Genomic DNA, 22,231 nt, shown 5'->3' on the forward strand with positions numbered 1-22,231 from the left:
CCTAACCACTGGACTGCCAGGGAACTCCCTCTCCTCTCGCTTCTTACAGAAAGAAAACATTGCTTTCCCTGACATATCATGAGTTGGAAACTGCCATTTATTGAGCACCAACTATATGCTTTGCCCAATCATCTCATTAAATTTCCCAACAATCTTAAGAGATAAATATTATCACCCTCCCTTTTGCAGATGAGCAGACAGAAGCTCAGAGAGGTTCGGTGCTGCTAGGAGAAGGCAGAGTTGGGATTCAAACCCAAGGCTACCAGCGTCTCTATGCTTTTAACCCAACCTGGGGTGGGCAGTTAGCTGTACAATGGCTTCCAACTTGGCCAGCATTCCACAAGGTTCTAGAACAACCTCACAAAGTTTTGAGCGGTAGTCTGGGCAGCCCACGGTTCTACCTGCAATTGGTTTGCTCTATGTATAAACTGCTTCTTGCTCTAGAATGAACTGACTTTCTCCTGAGAAAGGAGAGAGATGCCACTTGTGAAGCTTTAGGTCACTGGTGGCAGAAGAGAAGGAAGAGAAATCCTTGAGAAAAGTGAAAGAGGGGTACAGTCATGGGCGAAGCTCCTGAATGTTTCTTTGGGAAATCTCAGAAAACTACACGGGAGTCTGTCAGAAGCCTAGCTCAATATCCTTTGTTAAGAGTTTAACATTTATCAGTAAATTCTGATCTCGTAGAGGGAGCTTGGCTCTAGGAAATCCAAAGAGAGCTGGGCAAGTCTGGTCCCAGGCTTTTTCTGACAGCAGCTCTAAGGGCTTTGAGGTAATAAGTTCCGGATCAACTCTTTCTATTAATTGGCTCCATCCATAGGCAAAATTATTCTAATTGTGACCCTTTTCAAGGCTGTGTAATTCTGTGACCTTGGGAAAATCACTTCTCTGGGATTCAGTTTTCTCTTCTGTACGATGAGGGTTGGAACTAGATCAGAGATGGCCACTAGTTTTCAGCCATATACCAATATTGATTGACTGATTGATTGTGACTGCCTGGAGAACTGTGTTAAGAAGGATTCTGTCCTCTGCAAGAAAGAGCATCATGATAGATTAGCGATGTCTGTCTGGGGTGAGGAAGGGGATAGTGACTGTATATATGACACATATTCGTCATCCTAGACTAGATGATGCCATCTGAAAGTCTGCAAATATATGATCATTTTTCATTTAAGTGCTCATCTAAAGATTCATTCAAAGCAATTGACAGACTGTACACATGTAAGAAGAACCTTACACAAAGGTAAGGTTTAGATTTCACAAAGCCCTGCTGCAATCCATTGGAAAACTGAGGGGACTTCAGGAGATTTCCCATGAACATTTTGCAGAAGTAATGTTTTTGCCGTAAAGTTTGAGACTCACTGATCTAAAATAACCTCCTTATTTTATAGTTAAAAAGAGGGGCCCAGTGAGGGTGAGTGGCTTGACCAGTTAGCTTGTGGCAGAACCTAGATTAGAACTCATAATTCTTAGTCTAGTACTTTTTCATTGAAGAAAAATAACCCACCTTTTATTGTATATTTACTAAGCTAGGTCCTATGCTAAGTTTCTTGAACATATGCTCTCATTGTTTTATAACAACACTGAAAGTTAGGTATTATTATTCCCATTTACAAGTGAGGAAATTAAGCTTTAGGGAACAATCCCAGGCACTCAGTAAATGGTAGATTTGGGATTCAAATAATTCTCAACCTGCCCAAAGAATTCCCTGATATCATTCATCTTTTCCTGTTGCCCTTGGCCCAAGTGGCTTAACTTTCCACTCAAAATACGATCAGGCTTTTCATACCTGTAATGTTGTCATAATTCCGGAAGGTCTTTTCTACATGGTCCCATTCAAGGAAAATGCACTTTCCAGTGAAAGGCTGAGCGATGACTACATACTCATCGTTCATATAAGAAAAAGTGTCTATGGACAGTGATTGAAAAGGCAGGTCTTGAGACTTTGCAAACTCTGCAAAAATTGAAAATGATGATGAGTAGCTGTGCTGATGTCTCATTCCTTGGCTAGATCTCAAATGTCCACAAGAAATATATTTATTCTAGAGAAACAGTGAAATGACAATTTTACTTTGCTTTTAAACACATGAACTTTTAACGGTTCATAATATTTTTAAATTGCTCAGTTGGTTTTTAATATATATATTTAAAAAATCAGTTCCTGCATATGTAAAAAAATGTAGCCCTTATTTTACTTTTATGAGGTGGAATGATTTGAAATACATTACCTGTAATGATGCAATCAAAATCCTTGGAGGAGAGACTATTGATTTTGCGCTTCTTGTATTCTGGAGGGCCTTCACAGTAGATGTCTTCGACAGTTGCATTGGTGTGGCCTAGCCATTCGACCAGCCACTTCAGTTTACAGTCACAATTAAATGAATTACCTCTCAGGTCCCTGAAAGACAAACTTCAGCTGCTTTTGATATACAAGGGCCCTTCCTTCCCAGGCATGACTTTTACTTTAGCAATTTATTTTTTTTTAATTTTTTTATTTTTTTACTTTAGCAGTTAACATGTGCAGAATGACCTCACCTGGCTTTATATCATGCCTCATAATCTACCTTCAGCCTGACTGACCATTCACTTTGGGCTCAGAGAATGACCACAGTGTGCCCTTGCAGGCCACACCAGTCAATGGAACCTCATAACTTATTCCCTCTTGCATTCAAAGGTAGCTCAGTCTAGAGCTGTGCTGTCCATAGAAATACAATGTGAACCACATATGTAGTTAAACATTTTCTATAGACACATTAAAAAACTAAAAAGAAACAAGTGAAATTATTTTCATAGCATATGTTATGTAACCCAATACATACAGAATTTTATCATTTTCACTTATAGTCAATATAAAAATTACTAATGAGATATTTTACATTCTCTTTGTATACTAAGTCTTTGAAGTCTGATGTGTATTTTATACTTACAGTATATCTCAATTTGGAAAATAAAATTTCAGCAGAAATTCCTGATTTATATTTAGAGTTAACAAAATTTACAGTTGAAAAAAACAGATTTATACACCCAAGTTGTTCCAAACATACTTAAAAGTCTTCCAATAATTGAACAGAGAATCAGTTTTTAAATTTAAATTTAGTTTTTTATTTAATTTTTTAAAAATTATGTAAAATTTAAAATTCAGTTCCTCATTTACACTAGGAACACATTTCAAGTGTTTGGTGATCACATGTGTGGCTACTATATTGGGCAGCACAGGTCTAAAAGAAAGATGTAGTGATTGTTGTACCATATTTAATTACATCGAGTGAGCTATTTGCTTTTCTTCTTCCTCACAGACATAATTAATCCTGATCTTATTCCATGGTCTACAAATTCAATTTTAATAGGAAATGACTTCGACACAGCCGAGTTAATGCAGACATACAATAATAGCTCATGTCCATAATAAACTGCACAGCATAGATAGTTTAAATTTCCACATATGATCCCAGCTCACCAAGTTCTCTGTTTATTTGCATTGCTTCTGTTCAAAAACTCTATCTCTTTCCTAAAGCCCTTCTTGGTCACACAAAATTCCTAAGATAGGAACCGCCTACTTTTCACACAGCATATGAATACTTTTTAAATGTTGAAGCATTTAAAAATGTGTTTTAGGGGGTAATTCAAGAAACCAAGAAATCTACTAAAAGGCAAGTTGGCATGGATCCTTGCACTTCTTAGATGATCCTTGGTTTGGGCATATCAAAGTAGGCCCAAGAGGCCAAACCCATTATGGGATTCCTTGGAGAGACTGAGCCAATTTCAAGTGTTTTTTCTTTTGCTAGTGTGGGGTATAGGCTGATACAAGGTTGGGCCAGAGGGTCCCCAAATACACTGTATCCCCAAGTCTGCCATGGAGAATCATCTAACTTCCAAGACATTCTCAGGACTCACCTCATATCCCAAGAATACTCTGACCCAGAATAATGAGTGTCAACTTTTCTGGGCTATTGTAAACCAGAGCGGATAACTGTGGTCTGTCCAAGACTATTTGGAAGTGTCCTGATTCTGACACTCTCTTGGAAATAAACCATCTTTCAGGAATTGGGGTAATAGGCATGGAGGAGGGGTGGGGGGAATACTACAAGGAACAAAGAAAGTTTTTCATAGCTTACTGATTTGAAGTTAAATCCTGGGTTTAGGAGAAAATTCTTGACTCAGATTTTTGTTATTGGAGAAAAGTTGTTTTGAATATATATTCTATAGCAAAGTACCTGAAAAATAAGAACTCCTTTGTTTTCATACATCTTTCGTTTGTTCCTGTTTTCTACCTTGTGACATTTAAATACCTTTCCAATGTTCTGGAAGGCACTTATTGAAGCTAAATTGCTTTTGAAAGGGTTAGGCATATATTACTTGCTTTGCTTACTACAAAATACACAAATTCTTTACAAAGATCTTTCACTCTGAGGCTTAAAAGTCAAAGTTTGAAAGCTCTTTTGTTTGAAAAAGGGTCAAAAATAATTAAGTTCATTCCCTTCCTGGGGCTTAAGCCAAATTCCTGGGGATTAAGCCTAGAGCTGTTGTTCAGTCTAATGAGAGAAAAGGCAAACTTTCCTCCCTTCCCCCACTTCCTGCTCCATTTCTCTCTTGACTGACCAAGCCATGGGTGTAAACTTTCATCTTTATTCTGTCAGTTTCCCAGACTTCTTTATGTTTTTCCTTTGTAGCCCCATTTCCTGGACCTCATGAGAAAAAAAAGGCATCTTGAAATTTCTATCTAGCCCTCCTCTTCCTACCCCCTCCAAGTCCCTTGTCATCAGTCCCTGCCATACAGACACACACTTTGTCAAAGGCAAACTTGGGACTATATTTTCAGAATATAGTGGTAAATACCATAGGAGACTCAAACATTAGTCCAACTGAATTCAGATTTTAAGCCAATTTAAAATTAAAATTTAAAAATTCTCATTTAATTTAAAGCCAATTAAAAAATTTAATAATCAACAGCAGGCTTCTTTGTTAACGACTGCAAATTAATTAATTAATCAGTGATTTCTTAGGTCCTCTTACACATTTGTTAAAGAATCCAGGCCTTTGAAAATGTCTTTTGGGAGAGTCTGGAGGTTGTTGTTTGCAAGGCTCCTGGAAAAAAAAAAAAAAAGAATGATGTAAACTGTAGTCATAAATGAAATAAATGCATTTTATGGCCCCTTATGTATTATGGTATTAAACAAACAAACAAGCAAACCCTCCAAAATACAAGTAACAAAATGATGCCTGGGCATCGGTCTTTCTACTTAGCACTGAGTATGAGCATCACACACTCAGGCATTCCGTCTAAGGGATGTCTCCCCATGTCCATGTCTCCATGTGCTCTCTCTCCTCACACTCAGGCTGCCCTTCTCCTCCCTCCCCCCACCGCCCCACTTGCTCTAGAGAGCACCTCAACCTCCAACTCTTAGTACCAACAGCTCTCAAATTTGGAGGCCTGTCTAATCTATCCCCCTTCCAGCACATTCTTTTTATTTCCTCCTTTTTCTACATTGTTTCCCTTTTAGCTCCATTCATTCATTCCTCCTTAGAAAATAGCTTCCTCATAAATATCCATCTATTCATACATCCGGCCATCCATTCATCCTCTTTAATCATCTCCTTTTCCCTTCTTCCAATTCTTGCCCTATTATCACAGGAATTGTTTTCTCCTTCTCTTTCTAGTTGTTCTTCCACTTACCACTAAAATGATTCTGATGCTAATCAAGGGTAATAAGTAAGAAACAGTCCTGATAGTATCAAGGAAAGGGGCATGTGTCCATACTGCAGAAATGTGCACATAACAAGGAGCAGATGCTGTATGACAGAGAAGGGTACTAGGTACTGGTAATTTTCTATTTTTAACCAGCATTATACATGTACATGTTATATACTTTTCTTAGGAGTGTTTTTAATTTTCACAATAAAAATTAAAAACTAAAACAAAAGAGTCTATGCTGTCGGCCTCCAAAGCCCTTGAAAATTCTCTCAAATTCCATTTAAAACCCTCTCAAAAGTCTTCTATGTTTTCCACCTCCTCTAATTAATACAAGATTTCTCAAGTGCAAGCATTCAAAACTTTTAAAATCTATTTTTAAGTCAATTATGTTGTTTTTCTGAGTTTTAGAAATTACCACTAGATTAGAAAGCTTTTTTCAATGAACCTCGACACAGAAGAAAGGGAACTGAATCAGAAGTTTCCAGTCTCAGTGATGGTCCATTTTGTGACAAAGAGCACAGCTTTGGAGTCATTCTTTCTGAGCTTGGTTTGAATCCCGGCTCCACTATTTACAGGCTGTGTGACTTTGGTTATGTACCTTCTCTGCGACTCAGCTTTTTCATTTTTAAGCAGAGGTAATAATACCGCATATCATAAGAGTGTTAGAAAAAGTAAATGCGATAACTCAGGATGGTAGCCGGACTACTCCCAATAAAGGGCAGCTGGGAGGAGGAGGAGGGGACAGGAAGGAGAAAGGCTTTTGTGTGGTCTTTGCCCAAGAAACAACATTTAGAAAACTGACCATACGAATGAACCGCTGTGACTGTCCACCTACGCAGAATTAATAAAATGCTGCTAAAGAAGATTATTCCAGAGAACAGCTCCATAATTCTTTTTACTGAATGGTGGTTGAATGAAGAGATTTCTTGGGTCTTGGACCAGTCTAGAATCTCTCTCAAGTTATGTGTCTCAATATATTTGCTGACACAATGTGTCCTGAAGTCCTCATGCTAACTTCTCTTAAGTGGACGTCCCTCCCCCAGAAACCAGCACGAAGTGCAGCTGGCTGCAGGGCATGAGCTTGGAGGAGGCGGGGTCATAGGACAGTGGGAGTGAAATGATGAGAGTCAAGTCCTGAATTACTGCAGCCACTAGGGTTACACAGGAAGAGGCACCATGTTTTTATTGCTGCCCTGGGCAGTTCTTTTAAACAGCAGGTGAATCTGAGAGTTCCGGCGTCCTGCCCAAAGAATACAGCTCTAAGCCTCACATACCCAAGGTGTTAAGAGTCAGTGAACTTCATAGATACAGAGAACAAATTGGTGGTTGCCAGAGGTGGGGTTGAGGGGATGGGAGAAATGGGTGAACTGTGGGGTTTTTTGTTTTTTGGTTAAAAAAAAAGATTAAAAAAAAAAAGGAATTCCAAAATTAAAAAAAAAAAAAGACTCAATGAGCATCACCACCCTAGGTTTTACTAAGGAGTAGGAATGCACTGTATCTGGGTATCTGATGAGGGGTAGAATTGATTGGGAGAGGAGCGAAAACAGGCCAATGAGAGGTTTGAGAAAACATGCATCAATGTTAATTTTTTTCTAGGATGACTCTGTAGTGAGTACTGGAAGGATGTTTTTCTTACCACTGTATCCCCAGTGCCTGGCATAATGTAAGTCCTCAACAGCTACTTTTAAATGAATGAGTGAATGAGGCAGGCTGGAGTCGATAAGAAGAAGGACATCCATCCAGACAAAGAAAAGAGCAGAGAATGCTTCTCTTAGGCCCTTGTACCAAGACACTGAGTTAGGGAGAAATTGCAAAGCCCTGTGAATTACCATTGCCCCACCTCCACGATGCTCACAAAGTGCCCTCCCTCCTCTGAGCCCTCACTGTGGTGATAAGTCCTAAACAATAGGACAGCTCTTCTTTTTTTTTTTTTTTTTTTAATTTGGCTGAGCCGCGAGGATTCTAGTTCCCCGACCAGGATTCGAACCCAGGCCCCAGCAGTGAAAGCGCCGAGTCCTAACCACTGGACCACCAGGGAATTCCCTAGGAGGGCTCTTCAAAGTGTGCCTGCAACTAAGCTCCATTCTCCAGGTCCTGACTCAGAGCCTACCTAAGAAACATTCTGTAAAACACCGGGGAAACTGCCGAACTGAGCACCTAGCTGCCTTGAGACTAGCTGAGAAGAGTCAAGCATTCTCAATGGCAGGCAGGCTTTCCTACTCAATGGAACTGATGACCGTTCCCTCCACTTTGGTGTTTTCATGGTTTACCTGAGAAAGCCTCTAATTATGGAGTATGGAACCTACTGGAAAGTCTTCTCTCTAAGGCAGACCAGACTGGCTCAGACAGCACGTTTGTTTCAGTGCCACTGGGCTCTGCTGCTAAGAAAGCATCGCCCACGGCCATCTGGGGTGCTCCCAGCCTCCCTGCAGTGCGGATTCTCAGCTTGAGTTGGTGTCTCACTGAATTTGCGGTACTTCAAGTGCAGTTATTTTAATTTCATACAAAATGTTGAAAGGGGATAAATACACTACAGCATTCGGAGTCCTGATCCAGGACCAGTGGAAGTTAGGCAATGAGGTTTAGTTTATTCCTACGTGATGGTGTTTACTGCATACCACACTCTGTTCTAGGCACTTTGCATAGATTAACTGACCTAATCTCATGACAACCTTAGGATCTAGGTACTCGTAAGTATTTTATTATCCCCACCCCCATTTTTACAGATGATTATTATCACTTCCATATTACACATAAGAAATTGGAGGCACCATGAAGCTTAGTGACCTGCCTGATGTCCCACAGCTATTAACGGGTAAAGCCATGCTTTGAACCCAGGCAGTCTGGTGGCAGAGATCCCCCTCAGCCAGTATATTGCACTGCCCTCTTTACATGCATGTCATTATGAAGGCCGAAATGAGGACATCCTGCCTGACTAACTGGAGACACACAGGCACCCTGAGCTTGGGGACTGCTGTATATATCTTTTGCACCTCCGCAGTGGTGAGCAGCCAGTAGGTGCTCCCCAGCAGGTAGACATTGATGACATTTTCCCCAAATGTCTTTATACGTGCATGCAAACAATCGTGCCTCCACTGGGCCTTAGCCACGAGGACACTCATGTGATGCCCAAGGGAACCTTTACGAAAACCTCATGGGTGTTCATAGAAACCAGTACAAAATGTTTAGAGATTTTGTGATCATTGATCATAAATGATTTTTTAATTCATTTTTTCCCTGATTTCAGAAGTAATACATGGTCATCAGGAAAATTCAAACCTTTCTGAAATATATAAGCTATTCAAACACTTAAGTTAATCATGTATAATATTACAGTCATTCAGAATAATCAAGAGAGGGTCTCAGGATTTGTAAGGACTTAAATATAAGGAATTCTCTTTTTTTTTGGGGGGGGGTTGGTTTGAGGGGGAGAGGAGTCTATATAGTAAGTTTTAAGTTGTCTATTAATGTCTCTTTAGAAGGTAAGTCTACTGAGTTAGATGTATAAGAAGGTGAGATAAGTTCATTGCTTCTTTAGGAATGAACTGAATTTATATCAATGCTCAGGCAGGTCCCTTGGAGCAGCTTTAATGTTAGGCCAGGGTGGGAACCAGTTGGATCTAAAAGTATATGTCTAATCCCAACTATTTGCATTTGGAGACTAGAGCGAGGCTCGGGCTCCTCTCTTCAGGATCTTCTTTTCCTTCCCCAGCGATATTTGCTCCTCAGATCATGTCCTGTGGAAGGATCCAGCCAGCTCCATAAAGCTTTCTGATCCTGCTCTAATATTTTTTCCCTTTTTCCTTTCTTTTTTGGCCACTGCATGGCTTGTGGGATCTTAGTTCCCCAACCAGGGATTGAACCCAGGCCCTCAGCAGTGAGAGTGCGGAGTCCTAACTACGGGACCACCAGGGAATTCCCCGGTCCTGCTATAATTGACATGGTGGAGAGGGCACTAGGTGTCTCATTAAAGACTTCGGGAAACCTCTAACTTTTACTCCTACTAACTGGGGAGCAGCTTAAACTCAGGGTGTACCTCCATGTTCTCATTCGCCAATGGGGATAGTGCCTGCCCGGTATCTTTCATAAGGTCATCAAGAGAGTGTAATGAGGTCAAGAATATGAAAAAGCTTTGTAAACTCTTCCTGTAGGTTAGAGGGTGAGGTGATAATTCTTTGCTACTTGAATGTATGCCTTTAATTGAGAAGAATTGGTCTGAGGTGGAGGAAAGTGCACTTTGAAACCTAACACCTCTAAAATCTTAAAAAGAAAATTAATGGCTCAAACAAATGTCAGATTTATTTATAAGTGGTAAATAATGGAAAATGAACTTGATGTGCTGAGCAGTCAGAGGGACATTTGGGCTTCAAATCTTCCCTACCCATCTCTTCTTGAAAGGAAAAAAGGAAAGAAGGAAGGAAGGAAGGAAGAAGCAGAGAACTACACCTGGAGGAACAGCATAATTAGAAAAGAGATCATGGCCTGGGGACAAGGCACTCAGTGAGAAAATATTTGTTCATCTAATTCCTCTTGCTAGACTGAGCTCTTCCAGGTTGGAGCTGGATTTTATTCATTTTTGTGTGGCACATCCTAGAGACTATTTAGGATGAACCATATGGCAATGCCATTTTTGCAGATCCAAAAGAGTCTCATATTGGCAATGCCACACGAATCAACCTAAGTGTTTGATAAAGATGCAAGAGATCTAAGGGTCAAATTCAATCGACTTTAACCTGTTCCCTCCTAAAACCTCCTTCCTACCTCCAGCGCCGGTCAGACAGGTGGGACTTCCCTTTCATTGTCTGACTCTTAAGATTCACGCCTCTCTCTTTGAAGGCTGCCTCTTGTGTTCCCTTGAGCTTGAAAATTTCTAGGTATTAAGCACATGCTGTACCAGTGCCTTCTTCTTATACTCTTCATACCTCTAAAGAAGGGGCCTCTTAATGACCCAAGTTTATATTTCCATTTCATTTGATGGGCATAATAGGCTCTAGTCAAACAAAATGTTCTTCACTAGGGTGTTGTATAAATTTTTTTCTTCCCCACTTTCCTCCCTTCCTCACCTCTCCCCTCTTTCCCCCTCATTCCTTCCTTTCTCTCTCTTTCTTCCTCCCTCCCTCCCTTCTTTCCATTCTTCCCTCCAGGTGAGGTAGGCCTTTAGGCTGGAGAGAAGATATACTTGATTGAACTAAGGGGCGCGGCAAGGCTATGTCCAGGTTCGCAGAGAGAACACCAGGGTCTTACATCCTTCCTTCAGCCCCTCATGATGCGGAGCCATTAGACACAGGCCATGTTGAATGGATTTATGTGAATCAAGTAGATTTCAAGTTGAAGTCATGAACTTCCATTTATCTTTCCATTTATTCGTTTCTTTTATTTATTTTTGTCTGAAAGATTAGGCTTGGTGGTGTTTGGCTCTGTAATAAAATGGCACAGCATTCGTACCATACACAGCCAGGTTTGCAGCACATTGTAACACTGATGTGAAAAGCAGTGTTGCAAACTGTTTATTTTATAAACATTATTTTCCTCATCATTTTATAATGACTATATACAGAAGCCTTGAAAGGTGCAGTGATTTCGTAAAATACATCTGGCCACCAGTTCCCTGTTGCTGCAAATCCAAACAGCAGTAGAGACAGGGACTAGTAAAGGCAGCATGATGACCACGTAGACACCCTAGAATAAAGGTTCAAAGGGCAGGCATTTTTATCTGCCTTGTTACCTGCTACCTCCCGCGGTCTAGAACAGAGCTGGAAATGAGGTACTGTGACGCAACAGGTTAAAATCGACAGGATGACTATGATGCTTAGATGACTTGCATCTTTACCTAACACTAAAGAGACACATATTAGGCACTTGAGAAACAGTCCCTGAATGGATGAGTAGCCATAGCAGTTCAGCCATTGAGTTGATGTTATCATAATTCCATAACTACTGAGTTCACTTGTCACATATCCCCTCCAGGCTTCTGTTTCCTCATTTCTAGAATGGGGGTTGTGTGACTCTGGCAGGACCGTTGAGAGTGTTAAATGAAAATTCACATAAAGCGCACTGGCCAACATAGTAGTAGGCACTTAGCAAACGTTAGTGCCATTTCTTCCCATGCCCTTCTAGTTTCCTTAAAAGTACATCTGTCTGTGAGTGTGTGTGTGTGTGTGTGTGTGTGTGTGTGTAGGGGGTGGGGGAGGGTAAGGGGAAGGAGTTATTTGGCTCCTGTTACTCAGGATTTCCCAGCCTCAGGACTGTGCCCTTTTAGGCTGGGTAATTCTTTGTTGTGAGGCTGTCCTGTGCATTGCAGGATTTTAGCAGCGTTGCTGCCCTCTACCCACTAAATCCCAGTTACATCCTCTAGTTGTGACAATCAAACATGCCTCTAGATATTGGTGAATGTTCCCTGGGAGGTAAAATTGTCCCGTTAAGAACAGCTGATGTAGCTCTAATCATCCATTGAATAAATATTTCTCTTATAAAAAAGTTGTTCAGGCGCTGTGTAGACGTGGCCTGCGGTTCTAGTATATGTTTAAATGTATATGAAGTCAGGGCTTGTACAGAAAAAGAGAAAGAGAGAATATCAAGTTAAGCTATATAGTCAATTCATGAAGTGAGTAATGATGTAGATAATTAAAAACGTTATTTCAGTCACACAATTTCCCTGCAGTAGATTGTTTTCCTAATTATTGCTGGTTTGGGCTAGTATTAATAGTAACTGGTTTCCTGGACACACACTGGCTGATGGCAGGGAGAGAAGGCAAATGTGCATGTAGAGAAATCATTTGGCTTTCTTAAATTTTCATGGATACCCGCAAAGTGGGTGCTTTAACCACAGGTTATCAAATTGCATTGCCCACTGGCAAGTTTAAAAGGTAATAGCAACATTCATACTTACAGGTGAATTAAAGACTTTAGTCCCCGGAAAGTATGTCTTGAAATGGACTTGATGTTGTTGTTTTCTATGAATCTGCAATAGGTTATAATATTTTGGGTCAGACAGCTGTAGGAACCTCAGAGCCCTTGTACTGAATCATTATGTTAAAAAAAAAAAAAAAAAAGGTTATTTTACTTACAAATACTCTAGATGTGGGAGACCAATAAAAGCATCATCACTGATCACATCAAATGAGTTCGATGTGAATAACCTGCCCAGAAAAAGTTCACAATGAAATGGTTAAACTGACAGATTGTCAATCTTTGCTGCTTTTATCTCTCAGAGAAACGAGTGGGAGTTGTGCACGGAAAAATGTCTGGATGTCTGCCTTCTACAGTGTTACTTATTCAGGTAATTTTTGCAGCTTTTTTTTTTAACCGTCAATTATCTCATCAAACGCTCATTGAGGGGGTGCCTTGTGCCCCACTCCTCACAGGGATGGATGTCACATGCCCTGGGTAACATTTTGAGATACAATAGGGCAAGTATGGCAGTCGACAGCCAAATCAACATGTTGCAGGTTTCCATGCAAAGACACTAGCAGAATCTCTCCCTCTTGCTCTAGAAACTTCTGGAACATTCTGACCAGGCCAAATAATGGTGTCATGGTTTCAAGCCTGGGAAACCTAGAAAACTAGCTCCATGTCCGGTTATGCTATGATATCTCATAGTAGATAAGCCACCGACACTGGCTTAATAAAAATCAACTAACCTCCTACTTTGAAAATAGAACAGGCTGAAGATGGGAAACAATGAGGCTTAGGAAGAGTCTCAGACCCATTTTATTACTACATAGTTGAAAAGGAATACTTTTACTTGGACAAATTTATTTGCAATTTCGAAATCCAAAGGGATTTGGTTTCAAAATAACTGATGAAAAGGAACATCAACCAGCTTTCCCCACATCCTGTTGAATTTCCCGAAGAATTTTTTTTTCTGAATGGGAGGCTTAACAGAGGTAGTTATAGGTCAAATAATACAAAGTTATTTTTTTAGAGTGACAATTTATGGAATTCATTAGATAAAGTGTTGATAAAAACTGAAAATAAAGTTTTACATGTACTGATGACAAATTTAACAATGAGTTCAAGTGACATTTAGTCTACGTGTTAAGGTTTTCATATGGGAGAACCTCATATTTCACTTGTAATTAGAGTCCAAAATGTGACCGTGGTCATGGGACAGACCAGAAGTTTGACATAATTTGACAACTCATGTCTCATACGTACTGTTTAATTGTACTATGTAAAGTCCAATATTCTCTGTTAGTAAACTTTTTGACTTTTATTTTTGAGGTGTCGGGGTTAAAAATAACTGCCACTAACCAACTTAGTGACTTACCCTCTCTGAGCCTGTTAACTAAGGGGATTAAAACTAGGAGATCTCACTTTCTAAACAGTTGTGAATAACTTATTTGACATCTGGGATTCCTTCAAAATATTGAGAGAAGGGGGTAGCAGTGGGTTAGAGACGAACTGAGCATGAGGTGGTAATTTCTGAAGCTGGAGGCTAGGTCCATGGGAGTGAATTTTACTATTATCTCTACTTTTATATATGCTTGAAAATTTCTGTAAAAATGGGGGAAAACACAAACCAAACAAACAAAACCAGATGATCTCTTGCATTTCTTCCTACGCTATCATTCCTGGAATGATGTTGGATTCTCTTCTATCCCTTCTCCTTCCAACATCATACATAGCTTTATACTCAAGTGATTCACTAGACTCTGAAGAGTCAACACTATCGAATAGTCATACATATTAGATGCCCATAGTTAGTCAAACAAATTCAAAGTTTTATGATTTCAGTCACAACTTTGGCAATTGTCTCTTCTTACTTCATGGTTCTGGGAAACAAGAGGATTGCTCAGCCTTACTCCAAGGTAAGCTACCATCCAAAGTCTTCCTTAGGTTCCAGATTTTTGTTTCATTCTGTATAGGCAGCATCAAGGATGGAGAGAATGAAATAAGGCAGAAATAGATACAGAGAAATACCTCCCATGCTCACTGGTTTGCAAACTGTCCCGTGGTTGGACCAGTGACTTCAAAATCACTCACTCCAAGCCACTGGAAGAAATGGCTTCTAACACTAGTTCTCCTTATGTTGAATCATATGCATAACAGGGTAGGATATAGATATTAGTGGGCAGAATTAGCCCACACATGTCAGGGAACTAAAACAGGGTTTCCACTAGAATTTTTATCTGCTTGTTCATTGCTTATCCCTAGCACCTGTAATAGTGCCTGTCCCATAGTGGACACTGAATAAACATTTGTAAAATAAAGAGGGATTTACTTTACATTAAATTCTGGTCATTACTACATTACTAGATTGAATGTTCCTTACAGCAGGGGCTTATCTTTATTGACTTTTGGGTCCTCAGCCCTGAGCATATTTCCTGGCTGAATTGTGTTTGCTGAACTAGCTCATAAGGATCAAAACCTCTGGCTAAAACTACAACAACACGCAAGAATATGGGTGAATCTCACAAACCTAAGTCCAGGGAAAGAAGCCAGAATGCAATAAAGTACATCCTACATGATTGCACTTATATAAAGAACAAAACCCAGCAAAACTAATCTATGCTGGCAGAAGTCAAGATAGGGTTTACCCTCGAAGGTGAGTAGCAACTGGAAGGGGGCACAAAGGGAGTCTTTGGGGTAATGATAATGTTTGGTTTCTTGACCTGGGTGCTGGTTACAAGGGTGTTAACTTTATAAAAAATCATGGCAGGGGTGGGAGTGATGAATAGGCAGAGCATAGAGGATTTTTAGGGCAGTGCAAATACTCTGTATGCTACCATAATGATGGATACATGTCACTGTACATTTGTCCATAGGATGTACAGCACCAAGACTGAACCCTAATGTAGACTATGGACTCTGGGTGATCAAGTAAGTTCATCAGTTGTAACAAACATACCACCTTGGTGGAGGAGGCTGGTGATGGGGGAGGCTATGCACGTGTCAGGGTAGTGGGTCTATGGGAAATCTCTGTGCCTTCTCTTCAATTTTGCTGTGAACCTAAAATCGTTCTAAAAAAATTAAGTCTTAATTTAAACTATCAAGATGTACACTTAGGATATGCACACTTTTCTTTACGTAAATTATATTTCAATAAAAAGTTTTCTTATAAAAGCTAAAACAAATCCCTCTGGCTAAGATAATAATGAATATCTTAGTCCTTAGATTCTAAATTCAATTGTAATTTTCTTTGGACAAGCATTCCATGGACAAAGATTTGTAAATTTATACATGCATTCTAAATATAGTTGAGCAGGCTCTCCATTTTATTATCCTATATATACTTAAAAAAACTTAAAAAGGTCCTGTGCTATAAAGGGGGTAACATGCCAATCTTTAATTTGTATGGGTTCCTTTATAAATGTTTGATTTCAATATCATGATTTGTTATTGAGCCAGATGTGTTAAAGAATCCCAAAGTCCCTGTTAAGGGAAACTGTGTCACCCCACCCCATCTTCACACAAAACAGATCTGGGGCAGACCAAGGTGGCCAGGTTTTATACCGCATGACCTCTGTCCCTTTTCATAAGTTACGAGAACAAGAAGGACTCCATTCTTCATCCAGAGTAGCTGATCCTGGGGTCAGTCAGCATCCCATGGCCCAACTAGTCTGGTTCAAAAAGGTGAGTTGGGCTGAAGATGAATCCCTTCTTGGGGATTTGGAATCACAAACAGATGGAACCAGCCAGCAGAGGAGCTGAAGGAGAAAAGAGGCCTTAGGGTTGAGTTAGCTCCACGGCAGGCAAACTGTGCAAGGCACACTCAGAAGAGAGTGGAATGCAGAGGAGACCTCACAAAGGGCAGTGTGTGTGAAGGCTGGAGCAGGGAGATGCCCACATCTGTGTTAGATCCTACACCTGTGCTTCTCAATCTTAGTTGCACTTGGAATCACCTGGGGAGCTTTAAGAATACTGATACTGGGTTCTCGCCCTCAGGGATTCTGGTTAAATTCTATACCTGGGGTGTGGCCTGGGCATGGGATATTTAAAAGCTCCCCAGGTGTCTCTTACACACAGCCAGGGCTGCATATGGTAAACTTTCTGGTCAGCCACAATAGCCTTCCTTTACCTGTGGTGACCGAGGGGGCCTGTGCTCCTTGCAGCAGGTGTGGCTGGAATAGTTGCTCTGGTACACAGAGGTGCTGTGGATTGTCCTGTCTCCATAACTACGGGTAGCAGGAGTCCACAATAATATGACTCAGATTTGACAACTGCCCTCACAAAAGTAGCACATGGAGGGGTGGGTGGGGATAAGTGTACTGTCTGAATGAACTGGTTACCCTGAGCTACAAATCAGAGATCTCTATCCATACACTTGCCAAACGGCCATCCGGTAGGTTGGTGCAGAGATAATGTAGAGTTTGCCCTCTGCCCCTGATCCTGTGGGAACATTTGAGGTCTCTGGCACTTCCTCTATTCTTAGGGAGGGAAAAAGGCAGGCACTGTTCCCTAGAATTTTGGTGGAGGTGGGCACAGGGATGCACCTTGTCCTTTCTATACCCTCCCCGCAAGGGCTGTGCACTTAGGTCTCTTAGCCATCAGTCTCATGAATGCAGTACGAAAACAACGGAGTGTAGGAGGTGTGGGGAGGATTTTTTTCCTCTGCAACCAAGGGAGTGTATATTTCCTTATCAAGAAAGACATTTAAGACCATACATATCAACTATCAATACCATGCAGGCAATAGCTCATTCTTTAAATGATGATTGTTGCCTCCATAATAGCCTGTATTTCATAGACTCCTGCTGCATTATCTTATTTGGTCTTTGAAACAACTCTGTGAAAGTGGTAGAGTAGCTGTTAATAGCTGTTTGGCAGGAGGAAACTGAGGCCTAGAGGGCTGTTAAAAGCTTTGACCAAGGTCACGAGGCCCAAGACTCCTGGTCTACTGCCCTTTCCACACACTGGGTGGTCTCTCAGTATAGGACCCGGATCACATAGTGATACAACATCCACATTCCGGTAGACAACCATAATAACACTACTCAGCTTATGCAGATTTAAGAAATCTAATTAAATCATAATTCCTTTTTTAAAGGAATTAATTACTCAAAATAAGCAGTCTTAAAGTCACGTTAAGATCATGTCAACTTGTATTTTTTTCAAGTCAAGAATTTTAAAAATCTGAAGGCAGTTCAGTGTATTCTGCTTAAGGACGCTATATGCTCAGTGTAGAAATTCTGGAAAATAAAGAAAAGCTTAAAGAAGAAAATAAAGATCACTGTAATCATACTACCTAAAGATGTGAATATGTGTATATATAATAAATATATGATATATACATGTATATATTTATAAAATTGGAATAATAATTTTTATATTGTTCTGTGTCCTCCTTTTAATGTACTTATTTTTTCAAGAACAATTTCTCAGGACAATACATTTTCAATATATAATTTTAACAGACGAGTACGTTTTGTATTATGGAGATATCGGGATTTAACTTTTTTATTGTTGACTCCAATTTTCACTATTATAAACACTACCATAACCACCCTCTCATGCAAGTATTTTTCCATATTCCTAATTCTTTCCTTAGAATAGACTTAGGATAGATTTTTAAAAGTAGCATTATTGATTGTATATGGTTTGTATGTCTCTAGTTTATTACTAACTTGTATCAAATTACATGTTCAATTCTGAATATAAAAAGGCCTGTTCTTACCACATCCTTACCAACATTTAGTATTATCATTTTTGTTTCTTTTTCTATGAAATCATGTCCTTTGACCATTTTTGTTGCTTTCTAAGCACCTTTTATTTACTAAGGATATTACCTATTCTTTTCCTTTATTATTTGATGCTGAGTTTTTCCCTACTGATTATGATTTGCCTTTTGAATCATTATTTTTAACATATAGACGTTTTACATTTTAACAAAATATATCAACTTCTATTATATATTCTTTCTTTGCTGTAATTCTTAAAATGTTTTTTCCTACCTTGATATTAATGAAATATTACCTAAACCTCCCTCCTTAAGCTTTTTTTTTGGACTCTAATTTATTTGGGACTTACTTTTATCTATGATGTGAGGTGAGACATTGCCTTGATTCCTGCCTAGATATTTACCCAAATTTGCCAAAGCCTGTTGTTGAATAATTAATGCCCTCCCCCACCCCGCCACTTGCAAGTACATATTACTTCCTTCAAATGTCTGCTATTTTATTGGGTTTTTCCAAAAATGAAATCTTGGATTTACTTATTATTCCCACTGCTTCCTAATTTATTATTTTTTTCTGTTTATTATTTATTTTCTCTTGAGGTCCTTAGAATATGTATTGTTTCATGCTCAATTCATATGTTTTTATTCTTTCTGATTTAAAATGAAAGTATCAATATTTAGAAATATGACTTTACCTCTATGTAAAGCATCCAGTAAATTTTAAATGTAATCTCTTAAAATTGCATATTTGATTTCAACAAATATTTAGAATAATATTCTTAAAATCTCCTGTTGATGATAGTTTGTTTTTTTTTTTAAAAAAAAAAGCTTTCATAATTTAAAATTAATATTGCACTGGGACCAGAGGATGAGATCTGTAAAATGTCTGCTAATCCTGAGCTCCAGTTCTTCCTTCTGACTACCTATTTTCAACTGTCTGTAGCAGTGGGTCACATCTCTCCATAAGCAATAAATTAACACCAAGGCTGAAAGGTTATTAGGGGGTTCCTAGTTGAAAAGCTAGGACCAGCAGCACTTAATTCAAAAGGAGCAGAGAAGAGTGTGATAGGGTTAGCATGGAGCTCAAGTGCTGGGATCAGCAATAGAGAAGTAAAGGAAGAAGCAGAGGGGGCTTCCCTGGTGGCGCAGTGGTTGAGAATCTGCCTGCCAATGCAGGGGACACGGGTTCAAGCCCTGGTCTGGGAAGATCCCACGTGCCGTGGAGCAACTGGGCCCATGAGCCACAACTACTGAGCCTGCGCGTCTGGAGCCTGCGCGTCTGGAGCCTGTGCTCCGCAACAAGAGAGGCCGCGATAGTGAGAGGCCTGCGCACCGCGATGAAGAGTGGCCCCCGCTCGCCGCAACTGGAGAAAGCCCTCGCACAGAAACGATGACCCAACACAACCAAAAAATAATAAATAAATAAATAAATATTAAAAAAAAAAAAAGAAGCAGAGGATCACAGAATGAGGATCTAGCTACATTAGAAGGAGGTCAAGGCTAAGGCTGCCCAACGTCCAGCTGGGGGTCCACAAGAGTAAAATAACTGGGCAGGAGGGACATGTGTCGATGCCAAGGCTGATGGGCTGCTGAAGCGGTTTCTTGCCCTGGCTTCTCACCTCTTCTAGGGACCAGGGAAGGAGCATGTTGCAGAGGGAATCGCAAAGCCTGGGTCTTCATTCCCACTTGGCCATAAATCCTCTGTGTGACCTTGAGCACATCACTTCTTCTCTCTATGTTGTCAAATGAGGGGTCTAAACTAGCTTGAAAGATGTATGCGTCAGGCTTGTAGCGCTGCAGGCTTCATTCATGGAAGAGTAGGCATGGCCTCTACATGAGGAGTGGGGCATCGTGGGGAGGCAGGTCTGCAGATGGCTGAATGGGAGGAATAACCCTGCTGGGAAAATCTCCCCTTGTCTCAAACCAGACTGCTCATCTGGTCACATCAGGGCCCCCTGGCTCTAATGACACTTCTTCAGACTCTCTCTAGTCACCCGTGACATCTTAACTGCCATCAGAATTGTCATTGTTCCACAAGTGGCCTGCATTTTATCTTCCAGCCCAAAGCAGATTCTTGCAGCTATGGAGGGGGGGATGATTTAGGGGGCTCTCCCATAAACCCCCCCTCAGTAAGGGCTACTCTGGATGAAGAAGAGAAGAGTGAGCAGCCAGCATTGGGCTGTCACTTAGAGATGGCACTGATTAGACATAGAATAGAGAATCTGGTTTCTAAGTTTGTGGCTGCCACTTATTATGTAAATGATACATCAAGGAGGTAAATCTATTTCATCATCTGTTAAAATAGGAATGATAGTAACAAAAAGATTTCCTGGAAGATTCTAAGAATTCCATGAGATAATGTATAAGAGCATGTCTCCAATGCTTCTGCCAAGAAATAGCTCAGCAAAGATCATAGACATAAAATATCAGAGCTGGAAGAGCTTTTAGCTCTAGTGAAGGACCTTAGTTATATAGAGTGGGAAACTGAGGTCCAGTGAGATTGTCACCTACCTAAGAGAACTGTTATTAGCGTTGTCCAGGGAATTAGGCAGCCATGGGCAGTGTTACGTAAACATAGTTCCAAGTACATATGTGTGCCTGTATGTGTATATGTGCATATATATGTAAATGAGAGAGCAAGATGCATGGGTTACAGCTGTTGGAAGATTCGAGGGCATAGCTGGAGGGGCTGGCCAACTTGTTTAGAGCTGCCTCTGCTTAAATGATTCAGACCTTCTAGCTGTTACTAATATTCTCCTTTATCCAAAAGAATAGGACTGGTTGAATGAAAATTAGTAATAGGCTGATGATTAACTTTAGTTAAATACACACATTCTAAGTGCATGTGCCACTTGAATAATTTACATTTGAATATTTTAAAATATGCTCTTAAGATAGGAAAGCATTAAAATGGGAACATCACATATGAGCGCATTATGTCACAGTTCTTTTTGACTTTCATCCTTAGAAAACATTTTCAATGTAATTCAGCTGATCCTTAAGTAGACCACCACCTCTTCGACCTGGCTTGATGGAGAATAACCTTAATTTTGCTCTCATAAGTCTGAGGCGGGGGCACCCTAGAGAGATATGCCATTCAATTCCTCAGGTGAGGAAAGTGAGGCCCGCAGAATTAAGTGACTTATTCAAGGCCACATCTTTTGCCAGCAGCAGCGCCAGGTTTAGAATGTAGATTTTAGATTTGCAGGGATTCCCTGGGGAATATTCTTGGCATGCACACTAGCAAAGACTTGAGCATGGGCCCACCCCTTTGGTTTTATAGTTCATTACCTCTCCTCCCAGGATAGTCAAAACTTTTCCTTTATAGACATTGGCATAACTAGTCAACAGCCCACCCTCCCGATGTTGTTTGTAAATTCAGTCTGTATTTCCCTGCTCCTAAAAAACAAAGGAGGAGGGACTTAAATTTTATTTAAAGTATTTAAAGCCTATTCTATGCCAAGCCTCATCTTTATCAGATTGCCATCTATTAACTCATTTTGATCCTCCAATGAACACTATAATGTAGGTTTTATAGTCTCCATTTAAAATACAACGAAACCGGGCTTCCCTGGTGGCGCAGTGGTTGAGAATCTGCCTGCTAATGCAGGGAACACGGGTTCGAGCCCTGGTCTGGGAAGATCCCACATGCCACGGAGCAACTAGGCCCGTGAGCCACAACTACTGAGCCTGCGCGTCTGGAGCCTGTGCGCTGCAACAAGAGAGGCCGCGACAGTGAGAGGCCCGCGCACCGCGATGAAGAGTGGCCCCCGCTCGCCGCAACTAGAGAAAGCCCTAGCACAGAAACGAAGACCCAACATAGCAATCAATCAATCAATAAATCAATAAATAAATCTTTAAAAAAAAAAAAAATACAACGAAACCCAAGGTGAGAGAGGTAAAGTAATTTGAAGCTTGTAACTGGC

The 22,231-nt window shown here is 40.3% G+C and overlaps 1 protein-coding gene across 1 annotated transcript in view; it reads right to left on the reverse strand.

The window, feature by feature from the left end:
• LGI1 (leucine rich glioma inactivated 1) overlaps nucleotides 1-22,231 on the reverse strand; it is a 35,736-nt gene that overhangs the window by 3,614 nt on the left and 9,891 nt on the right. Inside the window, exons 3-7 of the mRNA XM_036828434.1 lie at nucleotides 12,757-12,828; nucleotides 12,579-12,650; nucleotides 5,011-5,082; nucleotides 2,226-2,395; nucleotides 1,787-1,951 (exon numbers count right to left, since the gene is read on the reverse strand). Of these exons, the coding sequence (XP_036684329.1) occupies nucleotides 1,787-1,951; nucleotides 2,226-2,395; nucleotides 5,011-5,082; nucleotides 12,579-12,650; nucleotides 12,757-12,828 (551 nt within the window). The remainder of the gene's footprint in view (nucleotides 1-1,786; nucleotides 1,952-2,225; nucleotides 2,396-5,010; nucleotides 5,083-12,578; nucleotides 12,651-12,756; nucleotides 12,829-22,231) is intronic.

Source organism: Balaenoptera musculus, chromosome 16 (genome assembly GCF_009873245.2).
Source record: "Balaenoptera musculus isolate JJ_BM4_2016_0621 chromosome 16, mBalMus1.pri.v3, whole genome shotgun sequence".
NCBI classification, from domain to species: domain Eukaryota; kingdom Metazoa; phylum Chordata; class Mammalia; order Artiodactyla; family Balaenopteridae; genus Balaenoptera; species Balaenoptera musculus.